The sequence below is a fragment of the Plodia interpunctella genome, chromosome 26 (genome assembly GCF_027563975.2).
Source record: "Plodia interpunctella isolate USDA-ARS_2022_Savannah chromosome 26, ilPloInte3.2, whole genome shotgun sequence".
NCBI lineage: Eukaryota > Metazoa > Arthropoda > Insecta > Lepidoptera > Pyralidae > Plodia > Plodia interpunctella.
This window is the reverse complement of record NC_071319.1, coordinates 2,229,727-2,252,496: the sequence shown is the minus strand read 5'-3', so window position 1 is coordinate 2,252,496 and position 22,770 is coordinate 2,229,727. Positions and strand designations below refer to the sequence as shown.

Here is a 22,770-nt window from a genome sequence, read left to right as displayed (position 1 = left end):
AATCATAGCTTTCTTTGTGAATATTTGATCAAGTTTTGACGTCATTTTATACGTGTCATTTAAGTATTATGGAGAGATTGGACCAGTCCAAAATTGTGTGATTTTATTTTTGTCACATCTTTGAAAGCATTGTCATTATCACAATATTTTATTTGAGTAGTTGTAAAATTTTTGTTTTGCCTTATGTTAAAATAAAACGCCTTAGGTTAAAATAAAACGTTATCAAAAAACAAATACTACTTAAATCATTTTTCACAATATTTCTTAGTGGCCAGTTCATTTTAAATAAAGAATGCTGTTCAACTGAAAACTTGAATGTGTTTGTCCTACCAACGAGTACCTATCCGAACAGACATGAAAAAGGCGGGAGTTTACACATCACTGAATATCGTATCGGCCATTTTGTATTTTAAAAAGATGTTACGTTTCATTGTGAAGAGGGATTAGCTCTCGGTTTGATACTTTAGAGGCTCCGGACTCGCTGTTATCGCTTCATAGCAGCATTTGAACTAAATCTGTCTTTATTGAGTTTATTTAGTATTATATTACCTACCTACGTTAAAGTTTTCATTGACCAATGTTATTAATACAAAAATAAAACCTAAATAAGTATTTCGGTAGGTACCTCCTTTAGACATTAAAAAAGCTTATCGCAAAAACTAAGAGATTACATTTTTCAACGTTTATGAGATACTTCATATGTCTTCTAGATTTAGAATTATTATAAGAATTATCCACAAGTCATCACCCAATTCATTGCCTAATAATTAGGTAACTAATTGTACTTATTTTACGCGACTTTTTTGATATAATAAACCTAAAATAATCGCCAAAGTGCGAGTCGGGCCATAGACAGTGTAGGGTTCCGTAATTTACTACAACAACCAATCACTGACTGAGAATTTCGTACCTTGCCAGGTAGTTCTACTATAAAACTTAAACTACTAGTAGAACTAGAGGCCCTTCCTGGCTTCGCTCGGGTAAACATGATGCCCCTAAACCTTCCTCAGGAATTACTCTATCTATTGGTGAAAACCTCATTAAATTAAGCAGTAATTTTTGAGTTTATCGCGAACAGACAGAGAGACGCGCGGTTAGAGGACTTTGTTTTATAAGTAAGGATACAATTGGTTGACTATTATACTCGTAAACTTAAACAGATTTCCTTGAATTGAAAACAATAAGGGTTCCTTGACAGTAGGACTACAGAATGCAGACTTCAGAATAAAAATTGTGATCGTTGCAAGCTTAAAATTGATACAAAAATAAAAATAAATAAATGAAATGGGTTTTACGATGTCATAAGCTACATCCTGGTATAATATTCTACCGGTAAAGGAACAGGCTGTCGAATACAAAGCAGGAAACGCGTAGGTAACGCACGTAAGCCAACATTTATCAGCCACATGTCTTTTTAATGTTCTTTTACGTACATGTTCTCCTCTTTAACCCCTATAAAACGGCTTTAAAGTGAAGCAGGTAAGTGCTCGCCATAAATCTCCTTGTAAAAAGGCTTTTAGACTTGTAAATGCCGACTTTAGTTCACATACCATCCTGAGTGGTCCTTTAAAAGTTTCGGTCAAGACTCAAGACGTGAACTGACTGTGAAAAATGGAACGTTTTATTGGGTTAAATATTGTCCATAAAAATTATATTTCAGAATAAAAAATTTGATATAGGTACTTACTTATACATATATTCGTGATAATTTCTTCGATTTTATTTTCAATTTATAATAATATTAGATGCGCCCCGGGGCTTCGCTCCCTTGGGAATTTCGGAATAAAAGTACCCAATGTTTTTATCTAGGTTTTTATACCCGGTATTCTATACCCGTGTAATAAATTTCATAACAATCCGTTTACTAGATTTTGTGTGAAAAAGTAACAAACATACACGCATACATCCTCATAAATTTTTGCATATAATATTAGTAGGATTTGTTCCAGCCTCGGTTTTCGATGCTTTTCCTATGAAATACCTACTTTTAAAAAAAAATTAAATGATAAATTTTAGGACACTGAAAGGATATCTACCTAAACATAACTTAATGACAATCATGAATACTTATTAAAATTTATTTTATAGAAGGTAGATAATTTATGCCTTCTTTTCGTGTCCTAATTTTTTTTTCCAAAAGACCTTTGTGTTCGAATTGTATTGTTAAAAAAAAATGTAAAATTCTGCCGAAAAAGAAGACAGTTTTTTTTTGTTTAGTTTATCCCACAGATAAAACATTTCTTATTCTGTGGTTCATCCCCACCGGAGCATCTTTCTAAATCTATGGTTGAAATCAAAATCAAACTATTTATTCAGAAATTAGGCCTTCACAGGCACTTTTTCACGTCATATTCTAAATTAAATTATGTTTACCAAAGCTAGCATTTCGGAACGACTGAGAAGAAATGCCGAAAGAAACTCATTCAAACAGTATTGGTGTTGGTCCCTAGTATGCCAGAAGGGCTTACCATTTTTTAAATATAAATTTATGTATATTTTTTTATCAGTAATATAACAATGTAAGTACACAATAAAGTAAACATGTTATGATTGTAAGAACATAAGAACCCGTTACTAAACGTTAATTTTCCTTTTACAAACTACTGGACTTCTCGAGAATAAATTACTCGATTTAAATGCATCGAAACGAATATCGAGTGAAATTTATTTTACCCAGAGGATTGACGAACGGTTTGTATTTAGTTTAAGTTCGCGGTAAAACTTATGGAAATGTTATATATGTGTATGTTCGAGAGTCGAGATTATTGGAATGACTTGAATCACTTTTCAATAATAGAAGAACGATAAGAATACCTAAATCTCTCTCTCTCATCTTCGATGTGTTGGGAAAGTACCCATTGTACCTCTAAAATTAGACCTCATTCAAAAATAGTGCCCATTCGTCCTCCCTTCAAAATCAAGGTACCCACTGGACCCCCAAAAAAAATTATTACCTACACAAAAGCACCCATTCGACCTCCTATCATAGTCCACTGGACCTACAAAATCACTATTTACCTATACCATCAAAATGGGACTTTAAAGTACAATAATGCAGAAAGTTGAAACGATATAGGAAGAAAGAGACAGTAATATTGCCATTATTTGTTAATCTAGATATCGCACTTTACACTTCTGATTCTATGAAAAACAATACAACCAGTTTAACCATATATTTTTGAATGCTCGTAGTTAGAGTCACGACCTGCATACTATTTAGTTCATAGCTCTATTACGTTACGTTACGAGAAATATTTATATCATTTTAGTTTGCAATTTTCTGCGCGATTGTATTTGTTCTTAATAATAAAATTGACAATAAAGTCCAATAGTATGTATAATTTCAATATTATTTATGGGAGGGTCGAATGGGACATACGAATAAGGTCCAATGGGTACCGTTGCAATAAGATCAAATCTTAGAGGTCCAGTGGGTACTAGGCAAAATTAAAAAAAGAGGTCCGGTGAACACCTAAAATAAAATTTTTGGTGGAGGTCGAATGGGTACTGAAAATGAGGTCCAATGGACACTTTTTGCATTTGGGTCGAATTTTGGAGGTCCAGGCCACTTTCCCGATGTGTTCCCGGTTACATTCGAAAAGCCCAGGGCTCGCTTTAAAATTTAACATGGAATCCTGAAGATTTGGCTGTGACTGGCAACCGGCCACCTGCCTGACGTCAATTCCTTTAGGTAATGCTATTGTTCCTATCAGGTAACAAGGCTATGTGTCCCTTAGTCGCCTCATCCACGGGAGGATATGCAGTGGTCCTATTCTAGGGCTGCAACCACACGCCACATATAATATCTACCTACGCCAAAATTACCTATACACCTAGGGTCTAAATAAAGAAATGCACGTATTTAACAGAAAAGGAAGATCGTTCTAGATCTCTTTTTTTAAAACCTACATCCCTTTCAGTAGTCCCTTAAATCGGAGCGTGTGTAGCCGCTCTTACTGTGAGCTACGCCGTATTATACGTAGCTCCGTTGTTTGCTATAACTAGATTTTGACAGCGACGTATCTAAGCACCTACGTCGAACATTTAAGTACAACTTCTGCGTGGTTCTACGTTGTCTGTTGACGGACGTTAAAACGACGAAGCGCGAATAATTAATGGGGCATGGCTCATTTAAAAAACCTACACAGACATGTTGAGTTAAGACTTGCGGAAACAAGTTTATTTGTTAGACAAATTTAAAAAAAAAACGGACTTTCAATATTCATTTCGCTACAACTTTTGAACGGCTGAACCAATTTTGATCAAATATATCTAAGAACCACCGCATAAAAATTTCCTACTTATCAAATAAAAAAACCGCATTCAAATCGGTTCACCCGTTGATGAGCTACGGTGCCACGTACACAGACGGACAGACACACTTAGCGGTCAAACTTATAACACCCCTCTTTTTGTGTCGGGGATTAAAAAAATAAGTAGCTTAGCTTATGCACTGATTTCGATGTTTACAGAAGGAGTTCAAAATCATATTCAGTCTCTTCAGTTTCATTTTAAAACAAAATGTGCGCAAACCATAGACAGTCGCGTTGCCAGACTTCTCAATTTTGGCGGGACGACGTCCCGATTTTTTACTCCAGTATTTACCTTCCCGCCTTTTTGGACTTTCGAATCATTGTTACGTAGATAAGTATATGCCGAAATTTGGCGGATTCGGCATACATTGCTGGACTTGTCATTACAGTAAATAAAAGCTGTCATAAAAATTACTCAATGTTCGTGTATTATACGCATCGGATATGAGCTCAGCGATAGTGTAGACGACACACATCTTCATTCTTGAAATACTTATAAATATGCTTTAGTAAAAAAAATTATTTAGTTCATTATCAAGCACGTACTTAAGCTACAAATGCTGAAACTTATCAAAAAAGATCAATTTATCAGAATTCTGTAAGAGAAACTATAAGCAAAGACTGTAATCCTGACTACTAGCTTCGAAGCACGTTTATTACTGCCATGAAACTATAGCCCGCACCGCTAACAACTTTTTATGCAAACTACACATATTGCTATCTCTTTCATTTTATGCCATACTTTGTAAAGTTTTATTATAAGTAGTTTTATTTGTTGTAAATATTTAGAACAAATGAACAGACAGACATACATTTTGTGAATACTTCGTTTATATGAACCTACTTATTAATTTTGTATCATAGATATGTATATTTTCAGTCATTCTCGTCTCATTATTCTCGACAATATAAACTATAAATATAGTTTATATTGTCAATAAAATTATTTTCTTTCATACACATCGATTCACCTTCTTTACTTTAACTCCCCTAAGCTTTAACTCTCTTTCTTCTCTCTCTCTCTCTCTCTCTCTCTCATCTGAGCGTTTTTCCCGTATTTTACTAAGCCGTTGATCGTCGGAGGCCAAGGTCCGCTTTCCTACATTTTCGTCTCCACTTCGCGCGGTCGTCTGCATCCCTAGTTGTCAGACCATTGGCACGCATATCATCCTTGACGACATCAAGCCAGTATTTCTTGGGTTTGACCCTTGAAAAAGACCTGAGAAAAATACAGAATTGTAATAGTTTGAAAAATACAATAATTAAAATATTTTACAATGTTGAATAGCGATATCTACAGCGACTAGTTGGCGACTAAACCACTGGCTGAAAAGAGTTTAGAAAAAGTAGGTTTAGGTGTTGCTTGTTACATCACATCATTAATATTACTAAACGCCGCTAGGTGGCGTAATAGTTCAAATCATAATGCCACACTATCGCATGTCGAGATAATCGTGACGTCACGTTAGAACATTATTTAGTATGAAGCGTTTAGACATGTCCAAAACGTGCGATTTTATTTTTGACATATCTTGGAAAGCATTGTCATTTTCATAATAATTTATTCACTGGTCTTTCTATTCTAAAAATATAAGGGCCTTCGAATAGTCACCAAAATAAACATTAGGGTAATTTACCCTATTTGGGTGTCCTATATGGTAACATCACAGGGCAATATTATGCCACAATCGTAAATAAACAAACATGATATGTTTAAACAAAAAGTTATTAAACTAAATCTTTATTTATCAATTACTTAAATCATTATTTATTAGGCTAATACATTACAATCAAGTTCAAATATTTCTACAAAATAATATAATCACAGCATTGAAAACAATTGGTATAAGAGCGTGTTCCCATTGCTCGGATCAACAACGCAGAAAAACGTAGAAATTGTATGAAATTTCGAAGACGACGCATGTCAGTGTCAAACCCTATAGTAAACAACAACACACAGAGCACTACTGAGTAATAGGAACACGCTCATTCTATAACTTTATTTATGAAGGATTTGTCTCATATTTGTTCATTCAGCTGACCTTTTGTATTTATAAAAGCAATTACTATATTGACTTTATTTTCAGAATAAAGTTGAACCATAGCCCAAACAGAACTCTCGGGAAAAACAGAATAATAATAACAATGAAAAAAAAATCATTCAAGGCATTCTTTTAGCTTTCTGTTAAAATAAAATCATATCTATAGCTCTATCAAATAAAGAGGAGAAGATCCTTCATAGCTTTAAATGTGATTGTGGTTGTGGACAATTTTATGCCGGCTGTAGGGCTTCACACTATCGCGGACAAGTTCGCCAAACTTGATGGACTCATACATCAATGATTTTTCATTGCGATAAATAAAAGCCTCACACAATGTTCATGCTTTCATGTCGGCATCTGTCCGAGTTCGGCGATAGTGTGTTGCCGGCATTAAATTATCTTAACTACCTACAAAATATTGAGTGTCCTCTAAAAATTAAGACATCTCAATACATACAAAAACTTTAATATCACAGTAATTAATAATGTTCATTTTTATCTTCGCTGAATTGTGACGAAATCCATGTCAATGCCCACTTGAGATTTGTCAGCATGTACTTTAAAGCTTTTGTCCAGTGTTCTTCAGAATTGAATTGTATCTTTATTGAATATGCATGTGGCGGAGATGCCGTATCTTCTATCTTTCCTTTATCTATTCGGTACGGCAGACAAAACCCTGTATTCCCTTTCTCAACTTGCTCTTTGAACTGCTGGAGGCAATCTAAAAATGCTACCATTGCCGCATCAAATTTAGTATCCCAAAGGAATCGAAAGCCCCCAGAACCGTATAATGGCAATATTTTTTGATCTTCCAAAGCTTCTATGTACGAATGATTGCCGTATGGGACTAAACGGTATCGCTGGAACGAAAAGTTGATCTTTCTAGCGAGAGATGATAATAGCAGGACTGTTTGACCCCACGCAGCGTTTATTTCGGACCAATCAACCGGAGCTGCAGTCAGTCTGCCCAATCTGAAATTGTTTATAATACCAAACTGCCCCGAATCTGATATATGAAAAGTAGCTTTAAATACATTTGTTTTCTTTAATTTCTCTAACTGGGTCTGGGTATATGCAAGCTGGCATTCAAAAAATTTCATTTGATCTTCTGTTGTCATCAAATCTTTACGATATTTTGTGTACTCCTTCCAATATACATCCTGCTGTTTCTCCAACCTCTCCTTCTCCTGTTCCTGGATCTCTATCTCGTCTTTCATAGCTCTCTCTTCTTTTTGGAGAGCAGATAACTCTTGCAACAACCTACTTTGTTCTTGTTTCCAGTCTTCCAACTCTTTTTCGAGCCCTTCCAAATTCAAATCTTCCTTGTCATCTTCTAACTTTTTTAAATAATCATTGTAGTCTTTCCATTCGGCCTCAGTTTGACGTAATTGATTGTCCATCAGTTCTAAAAGTGTGTCAGTGCACTCATCACACAAAGGGTGGTCTACATCAGAGTTATTTGATAATAAATCAAATAGAGTAGCTTTGACATGTAGCTGGTGACCAAGAGATGTAGTTTCCCATCCGTCTGAGATGACCATAAATCCATTTGCTCCGTTCCCGGATTCTGTCATACGGAAAGGTGGTACATAGTGGTCTAAACTTGATGATTGCAAATCCAAGTCTACCTCATTGTTTCTCCGTATCTGGAGCGCTAGATCCGCGATAGTGTGCTCTCCAAGGTTGTTCAAAGACTCGTCTAGCTTCAAAGGCTGCAAACATCGCTGACAGGAGAAATTAACAAAGGATTTTGAGTCACTCATCATGAATTCACTCGTTAATGTGTCTCAATCACTATATTTTCACAAAATGCACTCATTTGCTATGAACTATGGAATAGGTAAGTTGAGATCAATATAAATACACAACGACGTAATTAGATAATTATAATAAATTTGAAAACAAAGTGAGTCGTGTGGTATTTTCGTTTCGCAAATTTTAGACATCTCAATCTCAACTTGTTGACAACTCAAGTGTCAAAAAGATGATGTTGACGTTGACATTCGAGTGTTGCTAGTACCTTCTTTACGTAATTTTTTTCCATGGCATTTAAAAGGTGGTGGTAAGCCTCCTGTTATTGTAGAAAGATAGTTGGTTTTGTATATTGTGTTGGAAAATGTTAATTTCAAATAAAAACAAATAAGAATAGTATTGTCATTCTACAAATTTCATGTCTCAGTCGATAAAAAAATTTTCTAAGTTATGACACCGCTGAAATATTTTCGCCACAAATGCGCCGCTTCGGCGTCATTCGACACCACGTATGGGAACCCTGATTTATGAATGTTATTCAAGTAGAATTCACTCCAGTATTTCCTGAAGTTTAAAAATAAAAATCCAATCATTCTTATAGAACTTTAATTTCACATTTTAGACTAGAATACAATCATTTGAACATAAACAGCACCTTATTTGTATGTATTTACATAGATATGTAATCATCTACAGTCTCATAACCTTAAAAATAATGTATTTATCCTATAACAAGATCACGCGTAAAATTACAAAAAGTAAATATTTTTATATACTTTTACAAAATAATGGCATACTTTCAATGCTGAAAACTGACAACGTCATAGATGCGTAAGATGCGCAGGCAAAATAATTTATGATCAGTTTACGCCTGAACGTAGCCTCTCCAATGCATTAATTTACGTTCTTAGACATGTATATGGACCATGCCATGCGTTTTCAGTAATAAAATTGTTAAGTTTTGTTTAATTAATTGAAAAGATCTTATTTGCTATTTTTATAGTAGAAATAAGTATTTAAAAGGAATAGAAACTTAGGAACATTTGAAAATAACTAAACAACAAAAGTAAAAGTTTTAAATTGGCAGTAGGTGATTATTTTGTTAATAAAATAATAAGGATTCATAATATGAATCTTCAAAAAATATGACTATTTCATAATAAATTAATCAGACTAAATATTGTATATGACATCAAGGTATAGATCTAAGTATCATCATTGTTACTATTACTGCCGTCATACGGAGAAATGACGTTTCTGCACTAACTTGAAAACGGAGAAAAAAAATAGTTTGTGATTTTCAATTTAAAAAGTTTGCTGCGCGAAAGAGGTTAAGATATTATATACTTTTACGGTTGTAAAATGTGTAAATAAGTGAGATCTATGGGTATACGTATTTATTATATTTATTTTTTATTTAATATCGTTAATAATTAAAATTTTATTTTTCTTCTTAGTAAAAAAAATATAGAAAAATCTTGAATACTGTATTGAAAAGACGTATATGGCTATATGTGTCTTTTCAACTCAGAAACTTTAAGAGCCGTCTTTACTACTTAGTAAGAATGTAAAAATTGGTTGTAATTTACTATTTAACAAACACATTTTTAGCCATTAGCTGCTGTTCAAGTTATTATTACTATTATTAAAAAATGTATTATATTATATAATAAAATTTTTCGTTTTTCATCTATGAATTGGAGTTTAAAACAAAATGAAAAAAAAACACGTTACGAAATAATTTCTTTTATATTGACATAATAATTAAACATCACAAAAGTCTAATAAGAAATTATACTTATACTGAAAGTTTGCAAATTTTAAAAATTTACAGTACTAAAACGACAATCACAGCTTTGGTAGCTCAATAAATTCAGAGTATACATATGTTCCTGAGGGCCCACTTCTTGAAATTCTATGAAATTATGCTTGGGATTTAGTGAACATTCCAAAAGAATTGTTTGAGATCACTCCAATTGAAATCAAATCAACTACATAAAAAACTTATTCTATTACTTCTTCTTTCTAATTACATAAATGTTTTCATGGCTGCTTAATCCCTATTAATCTTGACTTAGTAATCATATTACATCCAGGTTTTAACTGATACTTATTTTCCATATTTGCATTTTTTTTTCATTTGTTTCCTCTGTGCTGGTGTCTTGTCCTACTTTTTACGTTTCCTAACTTGCCCTTTCTTCGTTAGATTTTCCGAACAATCTTGATGAGACTCTTCGGGTGACTCCGGAATGATAATATTAATCGGCTGAGAGTTAGGAATGATGTCCATTGAGCAGTCTGAATCTTCGGAACTTTTTTGCAGTTCTAAACTTGAAGGTATAAAATCTTTATCAAAAATTTAATCGTCTGAATCAAAATCCAATTAAATCAATTTTTATTTTAAAATCTCGTCATTCAAAATCTCGTTATTCAAAATCTGGCTATTCAAAATCTCAAAAGTATCATTATTCAACATTTGGTTATCCATAGCATCGTTATTCAAAATTTCGTTATTCAAGTAATTAGTTTCACTGGAACTAGTTGGTTGTACTAACGAAATTATTTTTGAGCACCTCGAAGATCTCGCTTGATTAGACTGTAACAATTATAACCAAAACCTAATTTTTTCACTGGGAACCAGCCAAAGCCAGGATGCGTATACTTATGTATAATAATAAAATAAATATAAAGTAAAATTTTCTACATGTACCTAATTTCATCAAAATCCTGGACTGAAATACGTAATTGAGTATCCTGACACACTCAAATCCAAACTTTCATATTTATGAATAAATATAACCTATAGTGGGATTACTTATGCGTAAATATTCATACATATCACCATCACCACCACCACATTCAGACATACCACCCATCTAAACCCGTGGCGTGCCGAGGCGATTTGTTTTATAGCAATTATTACATTTTTAGCTTAATGTTGGATAGGCAAGTTCGTTTGCAATGTCATAAATTTTATAAATTGACACATGAAAATATCGTGCATATACTTACCATATTTCCGTAAAAAACACGGATACGAGCGTCGCCTAGACGTCGGCTTTCGCCTCGGCTGCCTAGGCGCAACTGATTGTGCGGACAACGTGCCACGAACTCCTCCTTTACCCCGCAGTCCCCGCACATCAAACGATACTACGAAAAAAGGACGCTACTGCCACTTGCGTCTAGGTAGTTTTACGCCTGGTATACATAAGTGAACAATGCTAACATAAAGAGGCACATCTTCGCCAATCCGACTTTTCTTTTTATTACAATATAGAAATGCCTTTTCATTATATGACACATTACAAAAACTGTGTTAAAAAAAGACATTTCTATTTAAATATGTCTTTTCAATTTATTATAGAACAGAAAGGTCCATCCAAATTAGTATTATTAGTGAAATATTGCAGATACGTCCTATTTTGCAGTTAGATTTTATAGGTTGCGTTTGTTTTAGAAAACTTTAAAAATACTAGCAGATGCGTCTTATTCTCCTGATTCCGAATCAGTATGAAACTCATTTTCGATAAAAACGTCAGATGCGTCCTTACTCCGTATGACGGCAGATTACTACATATTTGCTTATTCTAACTAGGTACCTATTAAATTTCAATAGATATTTTATATTACGTAGCTGAGAATTATAAAAGACATACGAAAATAAGGAACTTCTATTCCCACAAAATAAAATAAAATACTTATAAAAATAACAATGGTGGGAGTACAATAAAATATTTTAACAATAGGTACAAGAAAATCACAACGCAATATGGCTAAAATAATTTTAAAACTTCAAAAATGGCAACACTTAGGGCGCATTGCTATGAAGATAGTGCGTAGGATCCTGCAGCTGGTGGTAATAGGCATTAGGAAGCAACGCCTGTGCCAGCCCATTTTGAGGACCCGCATATTGCGCGGGAACCAGCATCTCACTGAAAAAAAAGAAACAACTTTAATTTTATTTTTGTTTATTTATTGCCCAAAATACAAATAGTAATAAAGTACAAATATATCAACAAAATAATCAGAATCTTTGTGAGATTCAGTTTCAGGTCTACGCATTCTTATTCCGAACGATTACATTTTGTGTTAATTGTCAATGAAATTTTGTGTTTTCAATGTAATGTCCGAATGAAGAAAAAATGCAAAGGACCCTATTTTTTTTTAAGTCACATCCATTCCATCACATGGCTGAGATATGCACACATGCAACTTTCTGACTCCCGAAAAAAGTTATTGTCTTTTAATTGATTGATGACCTCATAATGACCAACCATGACAAGAAATGAGTGTAAAAAGTTTTGGGTCAATTCTACAGTCAATTTTTTTTAATACGCCCATTTATGCTGACAGACATGTGGCAGTGCTGTGGGTAATGAACTATTCATAAAACCAAGCCAATATTTAAAAAAAGAAGGTATTTTATGTTTGATCCGAAGGTTAACTGGCTAAAACTGCTGCTAACTTTTAAAGTCGAGATGTACCTAAAGTTAATGTAAATCGATATATTTTGTGGTAATTATTGGTTTACTTATAAACGTTATTGCTTTCGACTTGACTAAATCAAATAATACAATTTCAACTCGACAAGCACATTTAGTTTTCATAATCAGTTAAGAGACCCATAAAGTTTTTTTAAATTACCTACGCAAAGAGCCTAAACTTTTATCGACCGCTTCAGTCAATAAAACCGAAACTTGACTCCTGTATGGGACCCATTGTTTTGAGTTTACGTGCTGTCTCAAGGTTGCTTTGTTTAAGGTTGGTAGTATAGAAAGTATGAGCACACGAGTTGTTTCAGTTCGATGATGGCGCTGTATTTGTTGTTTTTTTCTATAAAATGCATGGACTAAATTAGTTCCATTTTCAACCGCACGCAATCTTTATCACCGCATCGCGTACCTACCAAAATTACAGCCGGATTATTTGGCGCGTGGTAAAAAAGCGAACTGATATCTAATGTATTTAGAATTCTCATTTAGAACGGAGTTGGCGCCCCCACTAAAAGACAAAATGTTGTGAAATTTTGTGCTGGGGTTTTGTTTATATGCGGCTTTTATGTTTCGATACAAGAGGTCATAAATTTGTTTCTTTATGGTATAGGTAATTATTTATGCACAAATCAAAATATGCTTAGTCACAGTACATGTTATAAAACAACGTCAAAAATGATCTTTTAGTGAAAGAAAAACATACAATATCGATACCAAGTCAGCTAATCAGCCAATTTGTGTTAAAAATTTTAAAAAAATGTAATTTTACAAGTTTTTATTTAACTTGGAATGTATGTCGCTATGTCTCGGGTGGAATCTTGCAACTCAACTTTGAAGCAGATATCTTCAACCGATTGAGCTGAAATTTTGTACACACGTTTAGTTTGGATGACAATGCATTATTATGATAAGCATGACCTGATGATGCAACGGAATTTAAATTGTGTAACCAAATAATACAAAAGTTTCATTCATGACACGATAATGCGAAAATTTGTGAGGATGTATGTGTGTACCTATACTCTTTCACGCGAAATCTACTGAACTGATTGTTATGAAATTCTATACACGTTTAGAATATAACCTGGAATATCACATAGGGTAATTTTTATCCCGAAATTCCCACGGGAGCGAAGCCTCAGGGCACAGCTGATTAATATCCATAACATCCCTATTATAACCACAGATAAAGTGTATTGAATGAATTTGAGATAGAAAGAGAGAAAATGAGAAAGAGAAAGGAGAAAAACAGAGAGAGAAAGAGATCAATCACTCACGATCTATTTGGCTGCTGAGGCGTACGATCCCTCTGTCTCCTGTTCTTGAACCAGTTGGAGACCTGGGTGAGCGTCAGCCCCGTCTTCTTGGCCAGAGCCCGCTTCTCATCCGGAGTAGGATATCTGAAAACGACAAGTCAAACTGTAGACAAGTTTGTTAGACATTTTTTTTTTTAAACCCCCGACTTTCAATATTCATTTCGCGACAAGTTTTGAACGGCTGAACCGATTTTCATGAAACATGACCAAGAACACTCGGCATAAAATTATCTATGAATTGGTTCATCCGTTTGGGAGCTACGATGTCACAGACAGTTACACTGACAGACACGTTAAACTTATAACACCCCTCTTTTGCATCGGGGGTTACAAATAAAGTTAATCGATAGGTGACCGAATAAGGATTAAAAATTATTTTATAATATGCAATTTATACTAGAAAACTAGCTGCCTGACCCGAGTTTTTTCTACTACAATGTCCTTTTTGCCACAAGCTTTTGAGTCTTCAAAGAAATCTTGTTGCATTCAACGCATGACAGAAAATTCATGTCCGTGCTGTATACCGTTGAGGAGTTCCCTCGTCGGGAGCTGATCCTGGGTGTAACCTCGTGTTCCTGGGCAATTTTAATGTGGTGATTTATCATGTCCTAATCCAATTCATAATATCACTAAGATTACGTGGATTGCATCGTTAACTTTGACTTCAGCTTTAACCTGGAGCTTTTCCAGCTCGATTCCAGAACTCTTTCATCTCATTTTTATTTTATAAAATTAAGTTAAAAGCATGTGTGACATGTATAACGAGTCCATTTAAACTTTAACCTGCGAATAAAAACGCAAAGTACGTAGTAGTCTAATGTCAATGGCGCACATGTTAAAGTCAACGTAAAAGTTGACGGTGCAACTTACTTATAAACCATAAACCACTACATGTTGCACGGGGCTTCGCTCCCGTGGGAGAATTTTGAGATAAAATATAGCCTATAGCAATCTTCCTAATGGTTAAAGAATTTTTGAAATCGGTTCGGTATAGTTTCAAAGATTACTCGCCTCAAACATACAAACTCACAAACGCTTACCTCTTTATAATAATAGTATAGATCAACTAGAATGCAAATTTCCTATCACCACTTCCGGTGAAGGAAAACATCATCGTCAAAATTAAGTACGTGATTCAAAATTGGTGTAAGGACGTATAGAAACTCGAACCTGGGACCTATCGGTTCACAGAAGTTAAGTTTCCTTACCTGTTTCTATAATAACAATCTTTCAAAGCATTTCTGCTTTTCTCTTTGAAACAGTAGACAGTTTCTTCTCCATCCCATATTGTCTTTGGCAGCGGATACTTTTTCCTCAGTCGGTATTTGTCTACGGCTCCTGTGAAAAATGGTTATTTGTACATTCCGCAGCACATCTAAGCTTCCAAAATCATTGCGATTCCGCCTCTATTGCTGTCGTATATAGTTCTATGCACCTTGCGGTGCGGTTGGTAAATGATTACATATGTCATAGGTCATAGCATAGTTAAGTATCTAAGTATTAGGCACGTGTCCACAGATTGAACCTAATTTTGTACTAAAACATTTTAAATTTATGTACATATACGAAAGAATTTGAAAAAAAAAAAACGATTTGTTTTCTTTTTTCAAACAGGTAAAAAACGTTCGAAAATAAATTTTATAATAAAAAAATACGATAAAGTTTGTTTTTATTTTTTACGAAATACTTTCTTTATTCAAGCAGATAAAATATGTATGTACATTTCTAGACCTAATTATTACTAACAAAAGGTATAAAATTGTTATCTTTATTGTGAAAAGAATTTGACAAAAAACATCAAGCCGGAAAGCGTTTCAAAATTAAACATATAAATCATTTAAAAAATATAAACCTACTTATTAATACATAGTAAGATACATTGTTGGCTTCCATAATACTGGCTGTTTCGATATTCAATTAGTTCTCAACTATTTGAAATAAGTACGAACCTAATGGCCTTCCCCGTACTTTCTCTGCTTCATCATAATGCGCCTTGAACCACAGATCTTGAAGAGCATTGTGGTGTCTTGGCGGGAAAGTGTGCGCTTCCAAAATGGCGTACAACTCTTGAAACACGCCTCTATGGTACGCGACCAGTGCGCGAGCCCTAAAAGAAAAAGAATAAAAACCAGTTTTTAAAATTGGTTTCAATTCGACCAATGATCGAGCGCAAAAAAAACAATATAAGTAGGTTGGCTATAGATGGTTTCCATTTTATTTGCCGTCGACGTCGCGTCTTCAAAAATTACTAATGATTCAATATATATTGAAATACCTATGTAAGTACTTCTAAACGTACAGATTTATCTAGGTACTTGGAAGTTTGTGTGACAAATTTCTTTCATACTGAATTCATATCTTCATAGCCCTAACATAGACCTACATCCTACATGGTAGAAAATTGATTTATTAATTCAATGGTTATTTAACAAATTATTAAATCTAACCTCAAAACAGTTTCGTTTCCCCGCAACAGTTCGCTGGTCGGCAGGCTCCATAAAAACGCGGCCAATTTCTCTATATCGCCTTTTTGCTGTAACGCCTCGCATACACACTGCACTTGCTCAGAATTGAAGTTCAAACATCTCCTCATATTACCGTTGTCATTCTCACTAAAATACGATTGTGTAACCCGGTCTCTATCATTCATATTTTCAAATACTGGCTGGTTAGCAATTTTCACGTCGCCCAAATTCGGATTGTTCTCATTTTGAACGCAATTTTTAACGGGCACGTCGAAGTACGCGCCCCTGTCATCTATTTGATTGAAAAAGTTGTCGTTCTGCGACAGTTTGAGTTCGAAATTCAAATATTTTTTGTTTCTCTGCGGCGACAGATAGTTTTCGAAGGATATTTTATTGCTTTCTTGTAAGTAGGCCTCTTTCGTTCGGTCGTCAGATCTTGGCGACTTTTGTTTGCAAGAGAAATATTGTTTTTCATTGATTTCAGTTTGATTGTAGAAGTTAGCGTTTTGATTATCGTATGGGAACGGTGGTAGAGATGTTTCAGATTCGCTGGTGGAGTCACTAGACGGGCTCAGTCTGTCTGAACACGCCTCCATATTTGTCGATTTCATTACACCGCCTTTTCAGTGCAGTCGGTACGTGTTTGAAACTTCTGTAACGGAAATAAAATTTTACTTACTTGTGAAATAGTTGCATACTATAGCCAGCAAGTACTTTCAAAGAAATTTGTGTTTTTCCGCCTTCCTTTGCAATAAATTTCGATAATATCAGCACTTAATTTACCTAAACATTTACGTCATTTAAGTTCAGTCAAACTAGCGATAACATATTCAAAAAGAAGATTTTCAGAATAATTTTAGTTAGCTTGATGTGCAGTTTAGTCTACTATCATACGTAAGCAGTACCTAGTGACAAAAATGACCTAAATTAAATACATTGCCCCTTACAAAAGTTAATAACGTCAGAGAGGTCAAGTTTTTCGCATTATTGTGTTATCTGTCTACAGCCAATCACAGCCGCTAGATTAGCTAGTTATAGGATTTGTATTTGTCTTTGTCTGTAGGTGTGGGCTATGACTGTATTCAACAGCACATCAAGTTACCCTGCGTGAAGCTCTATGGCGCGGTAATAGCGGCGTGATTACAATAAATAATAAATAATAATAAATAAATTAATACTTTTATTAGGACGAATCACACAGATTGAGCTAGCCCCAAAGTAAGTTCGAGACTTGTGTTATGGGATACTAACTCAACGATACTATATTTTATAACAAATACATATATAGATAAACATCCAAGACCCGGGCCAATCAGAAAAAGATCATTTTCCATCATGACCCGACCGGGGATCGAACCCGGACCTCTCGGTTCAGTGGCAAGAACTGCGCCACCGAGGTCGTCACACAATGAATTTGCGTAGGATGATGTTCATAGAAGATTTAAAGAAAAATAATTATGAAGGTTCTTTATTATTTATTTATTATTTATTCTAACAGAAGCCAAAATATTTTTTTTTATTTTTTGTCTGTCTGTATGTATATGTATGTGTTGTTCGCGCATCACACAAAATGTACTTAATGGAATTTGATGCAGTTTTCACAGATGTACAACGGATGTAATCGGATATAGGTTTCATTACGATATGTTGCTTAGAAGCAGAGATATTGACAATAAGGCGCACGAAGTAAACGCAGACAAAGCCGCAGACAAGGGCTAGTTCTTAATAAGTAGCATTTTCTTCAAAATTCAAACTGCTGATTGTTTATTTTGTGAACATTTTTTTTTATTTTTTTTTTTAGGACAAATCACACAGGTTGAGCTAGCCCCAAAGTAAGTTCGAGACTTGTGTTATGGGATACTAACTCAACAAATACATTATAACAAATACATATATAGATAAACATCCAAGACCCGGGCCAATCAGAAAAAGATCATTTTTCATCATGACCCGACCGGTTCTCGGTACCCCGGCTCTCGGTTCAGTGGCTAGAACCTTACCACTGCGCCACCGAGGTCATTAAGATTGTTTACTTTTAGGACTCATAAGAAAAAACGAAATTTAGGCTTTTGTTTCTTTTTGTTAATTTATGATTGCTATAATATCTTTGTCAAAACTGTGTTTAAATACAGATTATATAAATATGAAAAGGCTATTTATCCGCATTTGACGAAATAATCTCGCATTTAAAAAAAAAAAAATGTTTGGCGCAAACTCGCGCTTTGTCAAAAAAAATTTAGCAACGTTGCTTGGGAGGATGGCGAGCAATATACATAACGCGGGCAAACCCGCCGGCAATAGTTAGTCTAGTTATAAATTGAAGATTATGATCGCGAGTCACAGGTTACCATTGACAGTGTCACACATAATTATTTTAAAAAAAAACGACCGCTGCGAACACAAGCAACATATCCGATTTCACCGGACATTCTACATGAAAACAAACTGGCCGGTAACAAGAATATTTCTATTATTTTTTTGTTCTTTTTTTCGTAGCCAGTTACAAGAATGTATCTTTTTTTTTTAAATTCTTTTTCAGGGCTTAACCCTGAAGCAGTGGTGGTTCTGTTGTCCCCTGTAGAAAGGTCCCAGGTTCGAATACTGTATCCAAACTGGTACACAAACTCGGTCAGTTTATACTATTTCTTTTATCTATGGTTTAAACCAATCTGACTTATGTATAGTATATCTAGCTTTCATTGATCACCACTTGCTTCCGGTGAAAGAAAACATCGAACGGTCATTTAAAACCATATTATCACTCATATTTAAGAGACAGAATTAGAAATCTTCATTCAAAATTGAAGAATTTAGCGAATTTACTATTTAGGTACACCGCGATCGCGACAGATTATACAAACTTATTTAATACTAGATGATGTCCGGGACTACGCTCCCGTGGGAATTTTGAGATAAAATATAGCCTATAGCAATATTGGATACCTTTCTAATGCTGAAAGAATTTTTGAAATCGGTTCAGTAGTTTCGGAGATTACGGACAGACGCTTACCTCTTTATAATAATAGTATAGATTTATTGATATGTAACACAACATAACAGTGTAAAACATATAGTAAAATTAAGCTTTTGCCCGCGACTTCGTCCGCGTTTATTTTGCGTTTGCTCAATAGCTATTATATTGTCATTATCTGGAGTTCTGTGCAACGTATCGCGATGAAACCTATACCAGATTTTAAATTAAACTATCCATTATACAACTGTGAAAATTGCATTAAATTCCATCCATCCAGTGCTTTTGTGTGATGCGCATAATTGCATAAAGACCTCCCCCCCCCCCCATAATTATTTTTCTTTAATATCTGCTATGTACAGACATAGCACACTTAAACTTTTATTATACCTATGTATATATTAACAACTTTATTAATATCACACAAATGATTTCTTCCTTAGCCGTAGGGAATGGAGCCCAGCTTTAGGTACTTCGCTTGGTCTTCGGCATCCTACATTTTCTGATTATTGACGCGCATATCACAATATCCTTGACAAGATTATTTTTCGAATTGTAATAAGAAAAGGTGAAAAGTTTTATAAATATATATATAGGGACAAATGACACAGATTGAGTTATCCCCAAAGTAAATTCGAGACTTGTTTTATGGGATACTAACTCAACGGTACTATATATTATAACAAATATATATATATATATAGATAAACATCCAAGACCCGGGCCAATCAGAAAAATATGATTTTTCATGTTGACCTGACCGGGGATCGAACCCGGGACCTCCAGTTTAGCAGTCCGGCATGATGACCATTAGGCCACGGAGGTCGTCAATAAGATTTATTTCTGACAAAAATTCTACAAACAGTACAAATCTACGAAGTACCTATGCTAGTGACTTTTCAATATTAATTTGTATTGTACTCTTAAGTGTTAAGTTTGGATTCGTGTTTGCTGAAGCGTACATGTCTGATATATATATTTTTAAAAGCCATGTTATTAGTTTGACCGCTAAGTATGTCTGTCTGTCCGCCAAGTGGCACCGTAGCTCATTAACGGGTGAACCGACTTGAATGCGGTTTTTTTTATTTGATAGCTAACTTTTATACGGTGGCTCTTAGGTATTTTTGATCAAAATCCGTTCAGTCGTTCAAAAGTTGTAGCGAAATGAATATTGAAAGTCGGGGTTGTTTATTTTGTCTGACAAATGAACTTGTTAAATGAATCAAGTACTAACACAGATAAAATATTTTTTTACAGTACATATTATTACCGATTTTCGGCTTTCTCCCTATCTAACTTACTGTGACTTTGTTTGCTCGTGTCGCATCTACAAGAGACGATATTTCTGAGTATTTGACATAATTTTCAAATTGATACCACTAACGCATTTTTGAGAAAAAGGGACTTGACAAACTAACGGAACGACGGACAACGAAGTGATCTTATACGGACCTTTTAGTAGATTTATAAGGGACTAGATGTTGCCCGGGACTTCGCTCCCATGGGAATTTTTAGATAAAATATAGCCTATAGCAATCTTGGATAATGTACCTTTCTAATGGTGAAAGAATTTTTGAAATCGGTTAGGTATTTTCGGAGATTACCCGCCTCAAACATACAAACTCACAAACGCTTACCTCTTTATAATAATAGTATAGATATATAAAGGGTCTCATAATTTTTTTTTCCAACTGTCAATTTAATGCCTGCTTCGATAAAATTAACCTAAATAGATAAATCAAGAGTAGTTTAGCTTCGTTTACGCAAAACACTACAAAGTTACTACAATTATTTCAGCCGAATCTATCCAATTTTTTATTTCGAAGATTCACAAAATGTGTAATTTTTTTTATTGAGTTATTGAAAAAGGGTGTGAACCTTTTTATCAGCATTGTCCCTTTGTAGGCAGAAATCGAAACAAGAAAATTATACCGCAATGATTATGTACCTATGTGGATGAAATAAGAATTGAAAATTAAATCATGATATACTTTAATAACATAATAATAAAAATCAACAACACATTCGCAATAATTTTAAGAAAAGTTAACTCATTACGCTCACTTTTTTTGAAAAATAGATTGAATTTTCCATTTCAGTTTTGGTATTTTCCATGTCGTTATTCGTGTCAAATACTTTTAAAACAATAATCTAATTCTATTAACCTTTTTTTTCATACCCTTTGTTTCAGCCGCACCTTTATTTAACGCAACAATTTTAATACCCCTTTGAGGTTAAATGAAAGTTATATATTCATTAATAATATATATAATATATAAGTACGTACACATATATGTACCATAAAAAAGTACGTAGACTGCACTGTAGGACATGTTAAAAAAATATATATTAATAAAACTAGGTACCTACATACCTGTGAAACTTAATTAAACTTTCACGCACAAAACACTTCACAAAATCCACTTGAAAAAAAAGTTAAGGCGACACCCTCTCGCATAGAAGACATGGGATCAAATAACAGAGGTGTCTCGTATGGAAGCGGAGCAGGACGGCGCACGAGCGACAGAGACGGCGAATGGGAGGAGCCTGTAGGGTGTAACGTTGCAATTTTTTTTTTTCAAGTTACTACATCATTTTGTGAAAGGTCCAGCCAGTATTTTTTTGAGACTGTATTTATTACCATAGCCGCGTTTCAATTTCTAAGTCAATTTGGCTAGTTCCTGTAAAATGTTCGAAATTGGCGTGTGGTCCCGCCCTAGAATCCTTAGGACCACTCCTTATCTACGTGGATGTCGTACGCGGCGACTAAGGGACACATAGCTTAGCTTGTTGTCAGACATGGCGGCCGGTTCTAGTTAAAACTTCAAAATTGATAATTTGCTAACCCTAGGCGTCACAGCTCCGAATGGCACAGCGAAAAAACGAGGACGTGGAAGAAATAGAAGTTGAATAAATGTTTTAAGATAAGATTTTTGTACCAACCTAACGAATACTTGTATATCGGATATTTTCCATAGTGTCGTATGACGGGCGTTTTACCTGGAAATCACTTCGTGAGAAACTAATTGACAACATATGTACCGAGTTACCGACACAGTTAACATATCAATGATAACGTAATTGAACAAACTACAATTTAAATAATTATTTGTTAGACACATTAAACAACCCCCGACTTTCAATATACATTTCATTACACGCTACTTTCTAAACATGGCTAAGAACCCTCGGGATAAAATTATCTATGACACTAAAAGGACTAAACGAAAATCGGTTCATCCGTTTGGGAGCTACGACGGATGCCACAGACAGACACACGTTAAACCTATAACACCCCTCATTTTGCGTCGGGCGTTAAAAAAATTACAAAATACCCGCCTGCTCAAGAATCCTTGTGTTGAGCCCTTTAATTTGATATCCATATTGTAATATGTATTCGAAAAAAAAAATGTTTTTC

The 22,770-nt window shown here is 34.5% G+C and overlaps 2 protein-coding genes across 2 annotated transcripts; both read right to left on the bottom strand.

Moving 5' to 3' along the window:
• Window positions 1-6,023: 6,023 nt before the first annotated feature.
• On the bottom strand, window positions 6,024-8,315 carry Atg6 (Autophagy-related 6). The gene has a single exon (XM_053764896.2). The coding sequence runs from the start codon at window positions 8,119-8,121 to the stop codon at window positions 6,835-6,837; it is 1,287 nt and encodes a 428-aa protein (XP_053620871.1). The 5' UTR covers window positions 8,122-8,315; the 3' UTR covers window positions 6,024-6,834.
• Window positions 8,316-11,679: 3,364 nt separating this feature from the next.
• On the bottom strand, window positions 11,680-21,862 carry LOC128681216 (homeobox protein SIX1-like). Its single transcript, XM_053764946.1, has 6 exons — window positions 21,727-21,862; window positions 16,364-17,033; window positions 15,866-16,023; window positions 15,125-15,254; window positions 13,878-14,000; window positions 11,680-12,039 (listed from the first exon to the last, which is right to left on the bottom strand). The coding sequence occupies exons 2-6, from the start codon at window positions 16,990-16,992 to the stop codon at window positions 11,916-11,918; spliced, it is 1,164 nt and encodes a 387-aa protein (XP_053620921.1). The 5' UTR covers window positions 16,993-17,033; window positions 21,727-21,862; the 3' UTR covers window positions 11,680-11,915.
• Window positions 21,863-22,770: the final 908 nt, after the last annotated feature.